At 37.8% G+C, this 15842-nt stretch overlaps 1 protein-coding gene across 5 annotated transcripts in view; it reads left to right on the top strand.

The window, feature by feature from the left end:
* LOC150108709 (endoplasmic reticulum transmembrane helix translocase) overlaps nucleotides 1-15842 on the top strand; it is a 647746-nt gene that overhangs the window by 176096 nt on the left and 455808 nt on the right. For all 5 annotated transcript variants that reach the window (XR_016548145.1, XR_016548143.1, XR_016548146.1 and 2 more), the window contains exon 5: nucleotides 5216-5285. Coding sequence is in view for 1 of the 5 variants with exons in the window: in XM_090390936.1 (XP_090247062.1) it covers nucleotides 5216-5285 (70 nt within the window). In the remaining 4 variants the exon portion in view is untranslated. The remainder of the gene's footprint in view (nucleotides 1-5215; nucleotides 5286-15842) is intronic.

The raw sequence follows: 15842 nt of genomic DNA, 5'->3' as shown, positions 1-15842 counted from the left end.
AGATACTTATTTACTGCTGAAAGTTAAGTTATTTTTTCAAATTTAGTTTATTTATTATAGATTTTTGTTTTATATGTGTGTAAAAGACTGAGTTATTTAGATTTAAAAAAAACATTTTTTATCAAAGTAAATATTGTGAGTCACTAGTGCGTAGTAGAACAATGGTAGCCAAAGCCATCTTTGTTGAATGAGTTGAATATTCAAGGTTTTCTTCAGTACAATATGTGTGAGATGTATTTGTTGCAAAAGTTAAAATATTTGTTGAACTAAAGTGAGACTGGTGAGTGAATACTTATAAGTGGTTTTGAGAGTGAGTGCTAATTGGATGGAGAGAGTAAAATGTGTGATAGCAGAGTAAAAACTATTGACAAAATGTTAGTTATAATGTTGAAAGTGTGGAATAGGAAGGTCAGGAGAATGAAGATGACCTGAAGAATCAAATAGCATGTTTCACAGGACAAGGTATAAAACGTTCAAAGATTGTAGAAACGTCATGAGATTAGTAGATAGAGCTGAGAAGAGAAAAGCAAGTGGTGCAAGATAAGAAACAAGATCATATTGGAAGAACAGCGGACAATTGTGCCCTTTGATTGGAAAAGACCTGGATTCGATTCTCGTCATGAGGGGAATCCTTATATGGGCTTTTTCAATTGAAAGTGAGTTAGCCGATCTCATACGGAGGTATGGTACAGCCTGTGTAGGGTAGGTTGCAGGTGCACTGAATCTTGTAAACCCCTGCATGGGCAAGGTAGGGAAAAGGGATCTTTGGATAAGCGGAGTATACTTTTTAATTTTGCAGGAGGTTTAAAGGTTGCCTTAATATTGTAATATGTGGTGTTCTATTTGTTGTTTCTGATATTCCCCTAATGTAAGGAATGGCATTCTTGTAATCTTTTTTGCTTTTAATGGTATTATTGTGGAGGACTTTGTGAACTGTTTTTTGTTGTAGCTGTTTTTTTTTTATAAACATTTGGCTAATAATTTCAAATTCTTGTTTCCGAGCCTGTTCATTAGAGCAAATTGTTAGGGGTCTGTGTTTGAGGGTACTGATGACTCACCTAGTTTTTGTGTTGGATGGTGGTATGAATTTTTGTGTGTGTGTATATATATAGGCTTGTGGGTGGGTGGTTGTAGATTTGTGGTTAAACTGAATGAAAGGTAGCCTGAGGGAAGATATGTGACAAGTCATCATCATCATCATCATCATCAAATTCCTGCCATGTACCCTCAAGGGGTGTACAGGATATGACAGTACTACATGAAAAAATTACATCATTACTAACTTCCTATCTACAATTTTCCTCCAAATCAGTCTGTTACTTGTCAAGACTCCAACATTATCAGATCTTATATTTCTATCGTCTAAGGCACTTTGTACCGTATCAATCCACCTATATCTTGTTCTTCCTCTGGGTCGTTTTCCTGCCAACCTGGCAGAGAACACTTGTTTTGCTAATCTTTCCTCTCCCATTCTATTTAAGTGACCATACCATCTGAGATTAGCTCTGCTAACGCATTCCTGGATGCTGACAATGTCAAGTTCTTTCCTAATATCCTCATTTTTAATATGATATTGCCATTGATGCCATCTGTTCACGCCTCTAATCTTTCTCAGGACTCTCATATCTGCGGTCTCTAGTCTTTGGTCAAGTGTTTTACTTCTGACCCAGCTCTCAGATCCATAAGTTAAAATTGGTTTGAACACAGTCTTGTATACAGCTAATTTAGTGTTCCGACTAATTTCTTTCTTATTCCATATGAATTTATTCAATTGACTTCCCACGATACCAGCTTTGCTGATTCTGTTGTCTATTTCTATATTTAGTTTACCATCTTCAGTAAAAATTGTGCCTAAGTAGCTGAAATGTTTTACTTGTTCCACAGGTTTTCCATTCACAACACAGTTGACATTTTCAATGATTCTGCCTATTTTCATTGTCTTTGTCTTTTTATTGCTGACCTTCATACCATATCTATTACAACAGCTATTCAATTTAGTCAGAGAATCTTGCAGACTTGTAGCGGATTTATTTAAAAGTATAACATCATCCGCATAAAGCAAAGAGCTGACATTAACATCTCCAATTTTGATATCAGGTTTAATACCACATTCCTTCATAATGTGATCCATATAGATAATGAATAACAGAGGGGATAACGTACATCCTTGTCTCACACCAGATTTAACATTAAACCATCTTCCTGTACTTCCTTCAATTCTAACTGCTGACTCACAACTCAAATAAAGACTGAGTATTGCTTGATATAATGCCCCATTGACACCATATAACTGCAGCGTATTGAATAGCTTCTCTCTTGGCACTTTGTCATATGCCTTTTCCAAATCGACAAAACTTAAATACAGATCTTTGTTATATTCCCATGCTTTCTCGACTATTTGTCGTAAAGTGAAGATCTGATCCTGACAGCCTCTATTTGGCCTGAATCCAGCTTGTTCTTCACCAAGCTTTTCTTCCACAATTCTTCTCAACCGTTTCTCAAGTATACTTGCATAGATCTTGCCAGGAACACTCAGTAGGGAAATACCTCTGTAATTCTCACATGCAGTTTTATTTCCCTTTTTATATATGGGTACTATGAGAGCTCTACTCCAATCATCGGGAATTCGTCCCTCTGTCCAGGCTTTCTGAACTATGCAGTGCAGCCACTGTAAGACTCTTATACCACCATACTTCAGCATTTCTGGTCGAATATCATCTACTCCTGCTGCCTTTCCACATTTCAAGCCTTTGATGGCTTTTTCTACTTCAAGTATGGATATGTATTCCTGACTGCATGCCTGGTCAGTGTTTTTTATCACTGTGCTGTCATCACTGCTTGTTTGATTTAGCAGTTTTTCAAAGTAATTACTCCATACTTCAAGGATATCTTTTTCTCCTGTTTTCATTTCACCTTTATCATCTCTAATTCCTTTTACAGCACTCTTTCCTCCATTCCTAAGCTTCTTCAACAACCTCCAGAATATTTTGCCACCTTCTTGATATTTATTTTCTATATTCTTGCCAAAGTCCTCCCATGACTTTTGTTTAGCTAGTTTTACACACTGTTTAGCTTTCTTACATTTGTCTCTGTATTCTGTAAGAGTAAAAGCTGACTTATTTGCCAGGAACTTTTGATATGCTTTCTTCTTTTCCTTCACTGCCTCTTTAACTTCCTGTGTCCACCAGGGAGTTCTGATTTTTTTATCTTTGCACACAACCTCACCACATGCCTCTCTGGCAGAATCAATCAATGTTTCCTTTAGAGTTTGCCACTGAATCTCCAAGGTTTGATTCCTGTTCTCAAACTCTTTCATTTTCTTTTCAATAATATTTCTGTATTTTAGTCTACAGTTTACATCTGAGAGCTGCTCAACTTTTATTCGCTTTAAAACTTTCTTACATGTTATTCTTTTCAATATGAAATTCAATTTTATCCTGCTCAAGACTAAATAGTGATCACTTCCAATTTCAAATCCTCTGTACACTCTGGTGTCCTGCACCAGGGAGAAAACATCACTATCAACAATAACATAGTCAATGAGACTTTTCTTATTCCTAGCCTCTTCTCTCCATGTGAATTTGTGCACATTTTTATGTTGGAACATGGTGTTACTAATAACCAGTCCATGTCCTGAGCAGAAATCCAACAGATATTTGCCATTATTATTAGCTTTGCTCTTTTCTCCAAATTTTCCCAAAATATTTTTGTATGTCTCACAATCATTTCCTACTCTACTATTTAGATCCCCAACAAGGACCAACTTTTCCTTTTTCATTGTGTCAGTTGCTTTTTCTAAAGCCTCAAAAAATTCCTCCACTTCTACCTTAGTAGAACCTTCTGTGGGACCATAGGCACAAATAAGTCTCATTGTCCAGTTCCCCATTCTCATATTTGCCCACATTACTCTACTTGAGACTGACTGCCATTCAAGAAGATTAGCCTCGTATTTTGTGTTGAATACTATGGCTACTCCTTCTTTTCCTTGATTGTTATTGCCTGAATATAACATTTTGTATTTATTGCTCAGAAAGATCTCACCAGTTTTGGTCTTTTTTGTTTCAGTCACCCCTATTATGTCGATCTGGTACTTATCTAATTCCTCAGCTAGCTCCATTTCTTTGCCATTCAGGCTTCTTACGTTGATAGTACCGATCTTTAACTCTGGTGATGTTGAGTTGGGGTTTGTTTTCAGATTTGTTCCAGTAGCTGACTTTTCGCTGTTCGCCCTGGTTCCCTGGCAAAAACAACGGGGGCCTTGTTTAACCGGGCGACGCCCCAGCCGGCATGAAATTTTGTCATGTTGTACCATCATTTTTTATTTTGGTTTAACCAATAAGAATACAATTTGGTCGGCTAAATCCCAAATTGCCAGCCCATCCTCGTTCGTTCAGTATCAAAGTAGATACCCAACAGGGTGCACCACGAGAAGGTGAGGATTGGACATTAGGTCAGAAGCCCTGGTCGGTTCTCCGCATTCCTTTAAAGGCTATGTGGAGGTCTCCTCTCAGTTATACAGCTTTGACCCTTAAGCACCCCTGTGTGTCTAGAAAAGAAGAGAGTTATTATTTTCAGTCTTGATGGTAAACAACAAAACAAAACTATGTTTCTCTGACAAAACCAGCCTAGTTTAACTGATTAATGGCCTAGCTAATATATTTGATTGTGATGTACCATCATATCATCAACATCATCATGTCAGCCTGATTGGCTGAGTTGTTAGTGTATCCACTCTCCAACCAAAAGGCTGCAGGTTCGAATCCCGCCATGGGCATGGATGTTTGTGATTGTCTGTGAAAATTCTAGCAGTGGTGGGCGGTAGATGGCTCTGGTTTAGATGACGATTGTAATTGTGTTTCGTGTAGTTGGTGAATTGAGTGTTGGAGGCAAGAGTAGGTGCCCTCTCTCAATGCCCTTTCTCGATAAGTCATTGGAATCCCTGGAGGTATCATGTAATAATAATAATAAAATTTTGGTGTCTGAGTTAGGCAATATTGATCCATATGAGGATGCGTAATGGAGAATTCTACAGGAAAGTGATGTTTTAAGATTTTTCTGACATCAGGTCAGAAATTCCAATCCATTCTTTGCATTCCTCACAGTTGTTTGAACTTTTTTTTTTTTTTAAGAAATTCCTTCAATAAATTTTACTTCTGTAAATAGGCATGTATACTTGGCCTGTAAATGATGTTTTTTTTATTACTTGTATTTTTAGGTTTACAGAAATCGCAAGTGGAGACCAATTATTAGTAGTGATTTGATTCCTGGTGATGTTGTATCAGTAGGTAAGTACACAAAAAAAAAAAAAAAATCATATCCTCATTTTTTGTAATCAAATAATGAATTTTATGAAAAATATTTTTCTCATTTACTAATTATTTGAAATGTTATTGTGAAGTTAAGAATTATTGTAGAATATGTAATAATTTGAGAGAAGTCTGCTAGAAGACTACATGGTGTGTGGTGTTTGCAGAGAGTTCCCGAAAAGAAAAGAAGAAATAATTTCTCAAATTATTTTGAGAAAAAATTGGCAGTTGATTCAATCTTAACGTAGTATTGTTTGTTTTTAGTAACTTGGTGTGTCTGTGTGATTTCCACTTTATTTAAACTAGTAGTTTAAAGATACGATTGATAGTGTAGCACGGCGGCAATGCGACGAAAAACAATGGCGTCCAAAACTTTGCCGTCTTTGTTCAAAAACTTTAATGTAAGGGAATTCATCCAGTGTAATGTGTGCAGGATGTATGCTTTCCCGAAAGAGGCTGGAGTTTGGATAGATTTATTATTTAGCGTATGATGTACAGGTCTCAGAATAAAACATACAAATTACATAAAACAGTATAAAATCAATTGTAAAAATCAAATTAAAAGGGGTACACTAGGTTGAAATGATTAAACATCAAAATTAAGAATCAGGAGTCAGAGCTTGATCCTTAAATCCCGGATCCACTCCAGGGATTCTGTGGGTCAGTTTAAAAAAAGTCCTCTTTAGAACCCAAGAATGAGTAGATCGGGAACTCAAGCACAATATGATTGATAGTCTGGATCTCTCTTCTGCATTCACAGTTTGGAGTATCGGACCAGTTCCATTTATACAAGAGATGCTTACATCTCCCATGCCCTGTTCTGATCTGATTTAAAGTGGTCCATACATGTCAAGGGAGATTGAAGTCCTCCAGACGAGATGTCGGATTTGAGATGGGTATTTGAAGATTGGAGGTATGTTGAAACTAGTACTCTCCCCATGACTCACATAGGTCGAAGTTCTAGTCATTTATTTGTATTGCACTCCTCCAGGCAGGGTGCTTGGATTTCAGTCTTTGTGAAGTATGGAAGGAAATGTCTTGGTGGATAGGCAAGGAACTGTTTCCAATTATTTTTGTCCATAGTTTGCTTAAGGCTTGGGTCCTGCGGAGCGAGTTAGGGGCTATATTACTGAGAGTTGGGAGCCAGTAGTCAGGAGTAGATCTTAAAGCTCCAGAGATTATCCTCATAGTTTGATTCACTGGACATCGACCAAAGAAGTGTGCGTGTGTGTGCTGTTCAGCCACACAAGAGCGCAATACTCTGCTGTGGAATAGACCAAAGACAGTGCAGTAGTACGCAGTGTGTTGGCATCAGCACCCCAAAAAAGTACCAGCAAGTTTATGCATTATATTACTATGAGTTTTTAATTTCCCAGCAATATTTTCTAGATGGTATTTAAATGTTAAACTTCTGTCTAGGGTAACTCCTAGGTATTTTGGATGATTGTTAAATTTCACCTGTTTATTTCTGAAGTAAACTTTTGGGATATAGTTGGCCTGGTTATTACTTAAATGAAAGGATGCTACTTCAGTTTTGTTCAGGTTAGGTTGTAATCGCCATCGTCTAAAGTATTTATCAAGTACAGCCAGATCTTCAGTTAAGGTGTTCTCAGCTTATTGTAATGTTGAATGTTGAGTTGCAATGGCAATATCATCAGCATACATGAATCTCCGTGATGCTGTCTCTGGGATAACACTAATATATAAGTTAAAGTGCAATGGGGCAAGAACTGACCCCTGAGGTAGGCCATTTTTAATCTTAAAGAATTTACTTTGGGATTCGTTGAGAGATACTTGTATCCATCTGTCTGCTAGTATTTGATTAATTAAGTTGGCTAGTTTTGGTGATGGGATAGTTTCTAGGAATTTTAAGATAAGACCCTCTCTCCACACTGTGTCATAGGCAGCAGAGAGGTCTATGAATACCGCTATTGTTTTCAATTGTTCTCTATAAAGGTTGTCAAGGCCAGTACTTGATCGCAACAACTTCTGTCAGGTTTGAAGCCAGCCTGTTCTTGTGGAGTTCTGTTATGTATACTTGAAGAAATTCTGTTGTGTAACATTCTTTCGAGAAGTTTCAGGTAGATACTTAACAAGGCAATAGGACGGTAGTTGGAAGCAATTGTAGGGTCTTTGCCAGGTTTTAAGACAGCAATGATTTTAGATCTTTTAAAAATTGATGGAAATATGCCAGAGTCAAGGATATTATTGTACATAGCAGTAATCCATTGAATAGTTTTTGGTTCACAGTTCTTAATGAATTCAGGGTAGATGTTATCGAATTCAGCTGTCCTCCCAGTCCTCAATGAGTTAACTGTCTGGGTAAGTTCCTTTCGAAGCGAAAGCCTGAGATAGTGATGATGGTGGAAGATCTGTTTTGAGATTTTTTATTTTTTGTTTCACCTCTCTCGTAGTTACTTTATCTTGAGGATATTTAGTCATTGAGAGTATATGCTTTGCTGTGGGTTTTGGATCTATGGTGAGCAGTTTACCAGAACTCCTTGTATTAGAGGGACAAGTTTCTTAATCAGAGACCAAGCTTTTCGACTGGAATGAGGAAAATTAAAATTGTTCATTGTTTTAATCCGTCTTTTCTAGCATTGTCAAGAGACTTCAGTAGCTCAGTGGCTACTGTAGAGTTATTATTAGTAGAGAATTCTTTATACAGTTTTTCACTGTCACTATTCCAGCCTGGGATATATTCTCTCCTAAAACCTCTTGGAATGGTTCGTTTGGCAGCACCAATAACAATGTCAACAAATCTATTGTAATTGTTTACAGTGGGCTCTATGAATCTTATTATAGTGTCAACCTGTTTCTTAAAAGAATCCCAGTCGCTTTGAGAAAGTTCCACCTAAGTTTTAATATTGTTCTTATGATTGGAATATTTAGGCCTACTTTATAGATTATAGGTCGATGGTGGCTATTTGGAAAACTGTCTAATATTTTCCTAGAGATGGGAATTTGGCCACCATAATCATCTGCAGTACAGAAGCACAAATCAGGGTTATATCCTCTTTCCCATCTAGAGGAGAGAATGCTCAGTTTATCTTTGGCATCAAAGATCAGATAGAGGTTTTGATTTTCCATCCAGTTCACTAGTAGGGTACCATTAAGGTCATCTTTTCTATAGCCCCAAAGGGAGTGATGACTATTAAAATCTCCCAGGATTATGCTTGGATGTTATTTCTGGGACAGTACTTGATCAGGCCATTTAGCTAAGGGAGGTTTATACACGTTGGTTATAGTATAACCAGCTATTATAATAGATACACTCTATATGTCCTTGCTGGTACTTGATTCACAGATCTTGACATTTCTAATTATATTTTTTATATATTTGGCACACCATATTTGGGATGATTTATGCAGTTAATCATCTTGTAACCATATTTTTTTTCCCTCTTGTTAGTAGATCTAGATCGTCCTTAGTGTGAGTTTCCTGTACTACAACTACATCTACATCTATTTGATGGTAATTCAGGATCTTAGTAAGAACTTCGCATTTAGCCCTACTTATGCCTTCTATGTTTAACTGGCATATTTTTAAGAAAGAGCCCATATTCTTGATTCTTAAATCCTCGGTAGGTTTGTGTTGGTTATCGGATAGCCTGTGTCCGTGAGTCCTGCTAGGAGAGTACGAATCCATCTGTTGCTGTAGACTATTTAGCGTTATCCAGGGTGCACCATGAGGAGGCAGTCTACGTTACACCCCAGATAGATAGATAGATAGATAGATGGATAGATAATGATGTGGTGGGAGACTGTGCTGAAAGTGTAAGGAAAGTGAGGAATTGAGGCGTGTGCCAGGTCGTGAGATTGTTGTTGTTGTATAAGAAAGCCAGAATGTGAGAGAAAATAGTGGTTTGATAGTAAATTGTGATGTCGAACAAGATAGCAATGAGAGCGGTGATGAAAGAGAGGGTGAAAGTACTTATACAGAGAGAGAAAATGGTTTGAATAATAAAAAAATTGAGAAATGAGCTGTAATGAGTTAGATCTCACGGTTACGCAGAGTAATACATAGGGCGAAGCGGCAGTTGGAGCATTTGCAAAACTTTCCCGATCGTCTTGGCTAACGAAAATAAGCAAGTGTATGAAAGGAAAAATAAGCGTATGATTGGGAGTGTTTCAGAAATGAAGGAAAGAGTGTTGTATGGTGACTCATTAGTAAGAGGTGTGATGGATAAGATTTGACTAAATTGTACTTACCGGGTGCAAAAATTAAGGATGTAAATGAGAGTATTAGAGCTCAAAAGCAGAGGGTGAAAGAAATAATAGTCGTAGCAGGAACGAATCATTTTAAAGGAGAAAATTTGATATGAGAGAGAACTTGAAGGAATTATTAGAGGTAGAGAAAGAAAAGAGTGACAGAGTTAGGATAGTGAGTCTGTTGCCGCAGAATGACAGAGAATAGTTTAGGAGGTGGGCCATAATCGCAAATGACTTTATGCGCAGGTTATGCAGACGGTGTGGTGTGAAGTTTGTGGACGTGTGGGGTGAGTTTGATGGGTGAAAGCATTTGTACAAGATGGATGGCTTACATTTGAATGGATTTGGTGTGCAAAGACTGGAAAAAGTGTTGCTGAGTGAAGTGAGAGTGGAGGTGCAAAATCAGGGAAACTAGAACTATTAAAGAGGGGAGGAAGTAGATGTGCAGACATCAGTGAGGCAGTTGAGTGTAAGAATGTATATAATGTGCCCAAGCCAGTATGAAGGACAAGAAATCAGAATGGGATAATTAGTATAACACATCAAGATAGGGGTGGGACAAATGGACCTGTGCAGGACCTAATACTAATGCCAGGAGTACTAGGAACAAGAAGGAAGAATTTTGGGCCTTGGTTGGCTCTTCCTGACCACAGGTTATTGGCATTAGTGAAACATGGCTGACAGAAGATGATATAAGTAGTGGGATAGAATGTGTAGGGTATAGTGTGTTCAGGAGGGACAGAGAATAAAATGGGGGAGGAGTGTTATTGATGAGAGCTGATGAACTGCAGCCAAAGAGAATAAAAGTTATATTGCAGGATAGTGAAAAGAGCTCATTTGAGGCTATTTGATGTGAGATTGAGACTAACGGAACAAAATTTACAGTTGGATGCTGCTATAGACCAGGTGATGGAATAGATGGTGGAGATAGTATGCATAGACAAATTGATGAAATGAGTGGAAGATGGGTAATTATTATGGGGGATTTCAACTTTGGTAACATCGATTGGAAGGAGGAGAGGACACGTGTGAGGAAGGAACTGGATTTTATTCAGTTACTAAGGGATAACTATCTGAGACAGCATGTAACGGAAAATACTAGGGGGTTCGAGAATGCTTGACCTAGTAATAGTATCTGAGAATTTCACTGTAATGAATATGACCGTGTTCTCACCTATTGGTGAGAGTGATCATAGGGTCTTGACCTGGGAGGTGGCTAAATGTGTGAAATTTTTGATTAAACCAGGGTAAATGTGGAATTACCATGCTTGCAACTATGACAAGCTTAGGAGATTGCTTGGTTCAGTGCCATGGCATGTAAAACTGCAAGGGCTGGATGTAGATAGGGCATGGGAAGTGGTTAAGGAGCATTTGCAGGAAGTTATGGCTGACTGTATACCTAGAGTTCGAATAGTAAATCAAGTAGGGGTTAAATGGATTAATAACACTGTTAAACTTGAGTTGCAAAAAGAAGAAACAACTGTGCAGGGAATTTAAGGAGAATGGTGACCTGCAGGCACATGAATGGTATAAAGCGCAGGCCAGAAGGGTAATGAGTGTGGTAAGAAAAGCAAAAGCGGATTATGAAAGGAAATTAGAAAAGAGAATCCGAAATAGTTCTTTCAATATGGTGCAAGTAAAAGAAAAACCGTACACGGCAAAATGATTTTAAGGAATGACGATGGTAAGGAGGTCACTGAATCAGTCGATATAGTGGAGTTACTGAGCGAGCACTTTGCAAAAGTATATCATCCAGGTGATGACATTGAAAAAATGAAGGAACCATTAGTTTATGCTGGAATTGTGATGAATGAAGTGGAGGTGAATAGTCTATTACAGAACCTTAATGTGAATACATCTGTCGGATTGGACGGTATACCATCATGGGTCTTACGTGAAGCAGCTAAAGAATTGTCAGTGCCCTTGACCATATTGTTTAATCTGATCGGGTCTGGTTTAGTCCCGAAGGGGTGGAAGGAAGGGGGAAAATAGTTCCACTGCATAAAGGAGGATCCAAGACTACTTTTGCAAATTACCGACCGATCAGCATATCAGGAGTCGTTATCAAGGTCTTGGAGAAAGTAGTCAAGGGAAAAATACAGGAATGGATTGATGAAAATGAGATACTGTATGGGGGACAGCATGGTTTTGTGAAGGGTAGATCATGCCTCAGTAACTTGCTCATGTTCTATAACACAGTGACGGCTGAACTGAATAAGAGTAATGGGTTTACAGTGATACTGCTGGACCTGGCTAAGGCCTTTGACAGGATACTACATGGGATTTTAATCCATAAACTGCAACATATGGGAATGGATATAGGGTTGGTAAGATGGTTAGGAAGAGGGTTGATGGAGAGATACTAGAGAGTAGTTTACTCAGGAGTAGAGTCCAAGAGACGGCCTGTGATTAGTGGTGTGCCTCAGGGTTCTGTTCTTGGACCACTGCTGTTTAATTTGTTCATTAACGATATAGCGAAGGATCTGAGAGGAATGGTTTATTTTTTCGCTGATGATGCAAAGTTGGGTAGGGCAGTAGTGAATGCAGAAGATGTCAAAATTTTGCAGGATGATTTGGATAGATCAGCAGTCTGGGATAATGAGAATGGATGTCAGTTTAATGTAGCAAAGTGTAAAGTTATGCATTTTGGGCTGAAAAATTAGCAGCAGTATATCACATTGATGGAACTGTACTCCAGGAGGTTGACGAAGCCAGAGATTTGGGTGTGTTGGTGGATAGGGAGTTGAAATTTAGTACATTGCAAAAATGGCTAAATCAGCTCATCAAATCACTTGGATGCTGAAGAATACTTTGACAAGCAGAGATAAGCAAGTTATTGTTCCTCTTTATCGAGCCTTGATAAGACCCCATCTCGACTACTGTGCCCAGAATTGGTCACCTAGGTTTCTTCTTGATGGGGAGGAGGAGGTTGAGAGGATCCAGAGACGAGTGACCAAGATGATAGCAGGTCTATGGAATGAACCTTATGACAACAGCTTGAAGATTTGTGGGTTGCAGAAATTGGTTGATAGGCAGAAAAGGGGAAATATGATTGAGACATTCAAATTGCTGAAAGGTTTCTATTGGATTAATTCGGAGAATATTTTTGAGTACAGGATTGGTGGTGGGAGGACTAGGGGACATCCATAGAAGCTGGGCAAGAGTGTGGTTAGTAAGGGTGTTAAACCTGGGTTTATTACTTTTAGAGTGGTGAATGAGTGGAATAAGCTGCCAGAGTCTGTCGTGGATGCTCTGACGTTGAATGAGTTCATGGTAAAGTATGATAGATACTGTGTGAATGTTGAATAGTTGTGAAGGACATGATGTTTATATCCTCCTTCGAGGAGTCTAAGGACTCCTCGGAATCGCCTGTAATAATAATAATTTCATGAAATTGTTTTATTATTTGTAAAAAAATACATTTGTTAGTGTAAATATTGAATTGTCATTTAATGAAGCTGTGTTATAATCTGTGAAAGGTGAAACTTTTATAACAATTTGTAATGCATTTTAAATAAACTTAGATCGTATCTCTCTCTCTCTCTCTCTCTCTCCCTCTCCACTCTTTTATATATGAAATCAACATTAATTAACATAAAATTCCTCCAGTCTAGCTCCTGCAAGCAGGAAGAGACATTCTCTGAAAACAGTAGTAAGTGTATGCAAAGTTATTGACTAAGAACGATCTACGCGTTAGCACAAGAAAAGTATATTTAATATACACTGCTCAAAACAATTAGGGGATATTTTAGTTTCTGTCGGATAATTATAAATTTCTGCAAATAAATATAACTATTGGGTACTTTATACATGAATAAATATTTCTTACTTATGAATAGGGTATAATTGATGAGATATTGTTTAAATAATCTATATTTATTACAAATTTAACAAATTATACATTTTAGCGTGAAATAATTTTAAAAAGAATAACAAGAATAGCCAAAAATGCTTTTGGTAATTTTTAACAGGGTGTATGGTCTCCACTAACAGCCAAAAAAGCAGTACATCTTGCAAGGACCAGATAAGATAATTAAATCTTTTTTGGATATTTTCCCACTCTTCTGTTAGAGCAATTTCCAGTTCTTGAAGAGATTGTGGTGGCACTAGTCGAACAGAAACGTGCCTATCTAAAGCATCCCGAGCATGATTGGATTGGATTGGCATTTTCTTCTGGCAAATAATGAAAAATACTGATCGTCTCTTGGAGTTGTTGACGATGGGCGACCTTGACCTTGTCTTCAGCAAACATTTCCCGTCTCCAGAAGGCGATTCCAAAGTCAAGAAATTTCGCTTTGAGCACGATACATGACACGCTTGAGCGACGACTTACTGCATTTGTCCAGCTTGTAATCTACATGATATCCCAGAATCCAATGGCTCTCCAAGCCATGGATTCTGGGATATCATGTTGCACTGCCATTTTTAACAAAATAATGGGTGGTTGGTGACATAAGTTTACAATTGAAATGATAATTATGCGCTGTGGAAGTGAGTGCAACAAGCCACGCTTTTATACCTACCACATGCTAAATATGGCTAAGACATGTTTCAGCAAGTCTTAACACGATTTTGTATGCAGTTGCACCTTCTACGCTGTTGTATATTAAGAATATTTTAAAATAAATGTATTACATTTGTAAATTATGTTTATGACTTTATAATTACATCATCATCATCATCATCAAATTCCTGCCATGTACCCTCAAGGGGTGTACAGGATATGACAGTACTACATGAAAAAATTACATCATTACTAACTTCCTATCTACAATTTTCCTCCTTATCAGTCTGTTACTTGTCAAGACTCCAACATTATCAGATCTTATATTTCTATCGTCTAAGGCACTTTGTACCACCTATCAATCCACCTATATCTTGGTCTTCCTCTGGGTCGTTTTCCTGCCAACCTGGCAGAGAACACTTGTTTTGCTAATCTTTCCTCTCCCATTCTATTTAAGTGACCATACCATCTGAGATTAGCTCTGCTAACGCATTCCTGGATGCTGACAATGTCAAGTTCTTTCCTAATATCCTCATTTTTAATATGATATTGCCATTGATGCCATCTGTTCACGCCTCTAATCTTTCTCAGGACTCTCATATCTGCGGTCTCTAGTCTTTGGTCAAGTGTTTTACTTCTGACCCAGCTCTCAGATCCATAAGTTAAAATTGGTTTGAACACAGTCTTGTATACAGCTAATTTAGTGTTCCGACTAATTTCTTTCTTATTCCATATGAATTTATTCAATTGACTTCCCACGATACCAGCTTTGCTGATTCTGTTGTCTATTTCTATATTTAGTTTACCATCTTCAGTAAAAATTGTGCCTAAGTAGCTGAAATGTTTTACTTGTTCCACAGGTTCTCCATTCACAACACAGTTGACATTTTCAATGATTCTGATTATTTTCATTGTCTTTGTCTTTTTATTGCTGACCTTCATACCATATCTATTACAACAGCTATTCAATTTAGTCAGAGAATCTTGCAGACTTGTAGCGGATTTATTTAGAAGTATAACATCATCCGCATAAAGCAAAGAGCTGACATTAACATCTCCAATTTTGATATCAGGTTTAATACCACATTCCTTCATAATGTGATCCATATAGATAATGAATAACAGAGGGGATAATGTACATCCTTGTCTCACACCAGATTTAACATTAAACCATCTTCCTGTACTTCAATTCTAACTGCTGACTCACAACTCAAATAAAGACTAAGTATTGCTTGATATAATGCCCCATTGACACCATATAACTGCAGCGTATTGAATAGCTTCTCTCTTGGCACCTTGTCATATGCCTTTTCCAAATCGACAAAACTTAAATACAGATCTTTGTTATATTCCCATGCTTTCTCGACTATTTGCCATAAAGTGAAGATCTGATCCTGACAGGCCTCTATTTGGCCTGAATCCAGCTTGTTCTTCACCAAGCTTTTCTTCCACAATTCTTCTCAACCGTTTCTCAAGTATACTTGCATAGATCTTGCCAGGAACACTCAGTAGGGAAATACCTCTGTAATTCTCACATTCAGTTTTATTTCCCTTTTTATGTATGGGTACTATGAGAGCTCTACTCCAATCATCGGGAATTCGTCCCTCTGTTCAGGCTTTCTGAACTATGCAGTGCAGCCACTGTAAGACTCTTATACCACCATACTTCAGCATTTCTGGTCGAATATCATCTACTCCTGCTGCCTTTCCACATTTCAAGCCTTTGATGGCTTTTTCTACTTCAAGTATGGATATGTATTCCTGACTGCATGCCTGGTCAGTGTTTTTTATCACTGTGCTGTCATCACTGCTTGTTTCAT

Source organism: Typopeltis vanoorti, chromosome 3 (genome assembly GCF_054136105.1).
Source record: "Typopeltis vanoorti isolate ZY-2024b chromosome 3, IOZ_Tvanoo_1.0, whole genome shotgun sequence".
In the NCBI taxonomy this organism is placed as follows: domain Eukaryota; kingdom Metazoa; phylum Arthropoda; class Arachnida; order Uropygi; family Thelyphonidae; genus Typopeltis; species Typopeltis vanoorti.
The sequence above is the reverse complement of the archived record's forward strand: the minus strand, read 5'-3'. Positions and strand labels throughout refer to the sequence as shown.